Raw genomic sequence first — 2,554 nt, 5'->3', positions numbered from 1 at the left:
CGCCACACAGCCGGCCCCGCTACACAGCCCGGTACACACCCGGGCCCGCCACACAGCCGGCCCCGCTACACAGCCCGGTACACACCCGGGCCCGCCATACAGCCGGCCCCACAGCCCGGCCCCGCTCCGCGCCCATAGCCACTGCTCACCTCTGCAGTGCCGGCACCGTCTCCACGTTGTGGGCATACACATCCAGCCCCGACAAGGCGACTTTCTCCACTGCTTTAAGGTCACCTCGGAAATCGGGAGTTAGGCATTCCACCAGGATTTTTGGATTCCTGGAAACGAGAGACAAAAGGAACACGTACGTTGTGGCATTTTGTCTCCCTGTGTCCTAAGGAACTCAAGATAGCAAAAAACCCCCATACCCCCATAACTGAAGACATGACACTCTAATAAGCAAAGCAAAGTTAATTCAGGATAATTCCAAACCAACAGGTTTCTGCAAACACATTATAACAAACTCGTGTTAACTTGCAACAAAGACACATTAAAAAAATACAAACAGTGCATGCAAATGTTTGAGAAACTGTTGGAATTGCTTTTATATTTATTATTTGGCTTCTGCTGTATTTCAGCTCACATCAGTAAAACCAGGAATTTGTTTTGTTTAAGACCATAGCTCCAAAATACAGAGGAGCTATAATTCTGCTACTGGAATAAGAAGACTCTGAGTCTAGAATCTAGTCTTGGTGTTCAGGAGCCTGATTTCAGCTCAAAAAGGTGGGTGGGGAAAACTGCAGGAACCCTTCAAGCCCCAGGATACAATGGATGAAGATTTAAATGAAGTTATACAAATGAATTCTGCAGGCAGGGAAGTGTGCTGCTGAATGGCATACAGGGTGAAGGCAGCAGAGTCAGGGAAAGCAGGAAGGTACAATCACTGACTTGGAAATGGCCACTAAGGCAAAAAAAGCAATTTGATCACTGCTGAATGAGAAACCAGACTCCTTTGGTCACATGGTAACAGAGTTACCTAACTCTGCTGTGTTTGAGCCCAAGCTTCAGGAATGAACATAGCTCAGAAGAATACATTAATTTCCTGGAAACCAGCTGTCTGCTCACAGAAAGAATCGAGTGCTTAGCTTTAAATAAGCCTGGGATGAATTGGAAATGCATCCAAATTCAAAGCAGTTTGGGGCCGTTCTATGAGAAAGATGAAGAAAGAGAAATAAAAAAAGGGGCACAGACAGGCTAGAGGCAGACTTTTGTATTTGCATGGCCTCTGGAATAACCCGCTGAAGGAGCTGTGACCTACATGCAGTACTAAGTTCTGAAGTTTTAACAACAACAGTAATACATCAATGACACACCTTTCTTTCAGATGCCGGACCGTCTTCGCAAAGTGTTCCGCTCCACCATCAGGCGTATCTAGAAGCATTGCAATTATTCAGTTATCTTTCTGCTCAAGAAATGTATTTACTTACCAGCAAAGCCAAAAAACCCATCCAATTCAAACCTTAAATGCAAAATAATAAAGCAGTCAAACCCCAGTCTTGTCTCACCACTTATGCCAAGGGCTTACAAAAGATATCCTCTGCACAAAGTCTAACTGTGATTGTCTAGGGCAGAGCTCAGATTTACCTGTCTCCAGGTTCCCCGTCTCCCTGAGCACAGAATGCCTTTACCTATTTATGGTTCTCGTCTGAAAAACAGTTGTAAAAAAACTGAGAAGTATATATTAGTGCTCTTTTAAGCACCTTTGAAGCCACTGGACTTTCCATCACACTGGACAGTTTTTACAATGGCTTTCCTCATCTATATGGTGTCACCACAAGGGAACTACTGCAAGGAAGCTACTTCCTACTTCCTTAGGAAAACACAACTTTCAGTTTTGTTACATATACTATATTTTAGGTTTAGTGTTTAGAAGAAGTTCTGTAATGGTATTGTATACATTATTTTTGAGTTTTTTTCAGATGCATTTGATTATATCTCCTTCCCAGAGTGTTTGTAAGCCTTTCTTTTCTGTTTTGCAAGATTTTGTTTCCCTTCCCGAAAGGAAATGAAAGGAAGGAAAGGAAATTTCCTTTCGGGAAGGAAAACAAAATCTTGTGATTTCAATGGGGATCAATTGGGCAAGCTTTGGTCCAAGTCCCTGCACTTGATGGCATCTCATGCCTTTTGATGGCTTTCACTTTGGTGAAGATTCTTTTTTTCAGTATCCTTTTGGCTATCCAAGTAATAGAACATGGTGTATATGCATGCATTCTGCTAAAAATTGGTTATAAAATATTTAGTGTCCTAGTATTTATTTATGTTTATTAACAGCGTAATTTCTGCTGTATTTCACCAGACATGGAGAAATTCTGAGAATATGTAGGAATTGTGCAAAGTTTCAGCACTGTTGTCTCCTTTAACACAGCCCTCCTGGGCAGCTGTGCAGATGAATGTTCCTGGGGGCTGCACGTAGCCACGGAACACTGGTGGGAGCTCAGGGTGGTACAAGGAGAGCCCAGGTAGGCACTGGTGAGAGCTCAGGGTGGGTGGCACAAGGAGAGCCCAGGTAGGCACTGGTGAGAGCTCAGGGTGGTGTGTTACAGTGTGAAGCAAT

At 43.7% G+C, this 2,554-nt stretch overlaps 1 protein-coding gene across 1 annotated transcript in view; it reads right to left on the bottom strand.

Annotated features, from left to right (window-relative positions):
• The window catches only part of LIAS (lipoic acid synthetase), a 9,273-nt gene that overhangs the window by 3,799 nt on the left and 2,920 nt on the right, over positions 1–2,554 (bottom strand). Inside the window, exons 5-6 of the mRNA XM_031066628.1 lie at positions 1,314–1,371; positions 150–278 (exon numbers count right to left, since the gene is read on the bottom strand). Coding sequence (XP_030922488.1) covers positions 150–278; positions 1,314–1,371 — 187 coding nt within the window. The remainder of the gene's footprint in view (positions 1–149; positions 279–1,313; positions 1,372–2,554) is intronic.

The sequence above is a fragment of the Geospiza fortis genome, unplaced genomic scaffold (genome assembly GCF_000277835.1).
Source record: "Geospiza fortis unplaced genomic scaffold, GeoFor_1.0 scaffold40, whole genome shotgun sequence".
NCBI classification, from domain to species: Eukaryota; Metazoa; Chordata; class Aves; order Passeriformes; family Thraupidae; genus Geospiza; species Geospiza fortis.
Note: the sequence above shows the minus strand (reverse complement) of the source record. Positions and strands in the feature narration are given on the sequence as shown.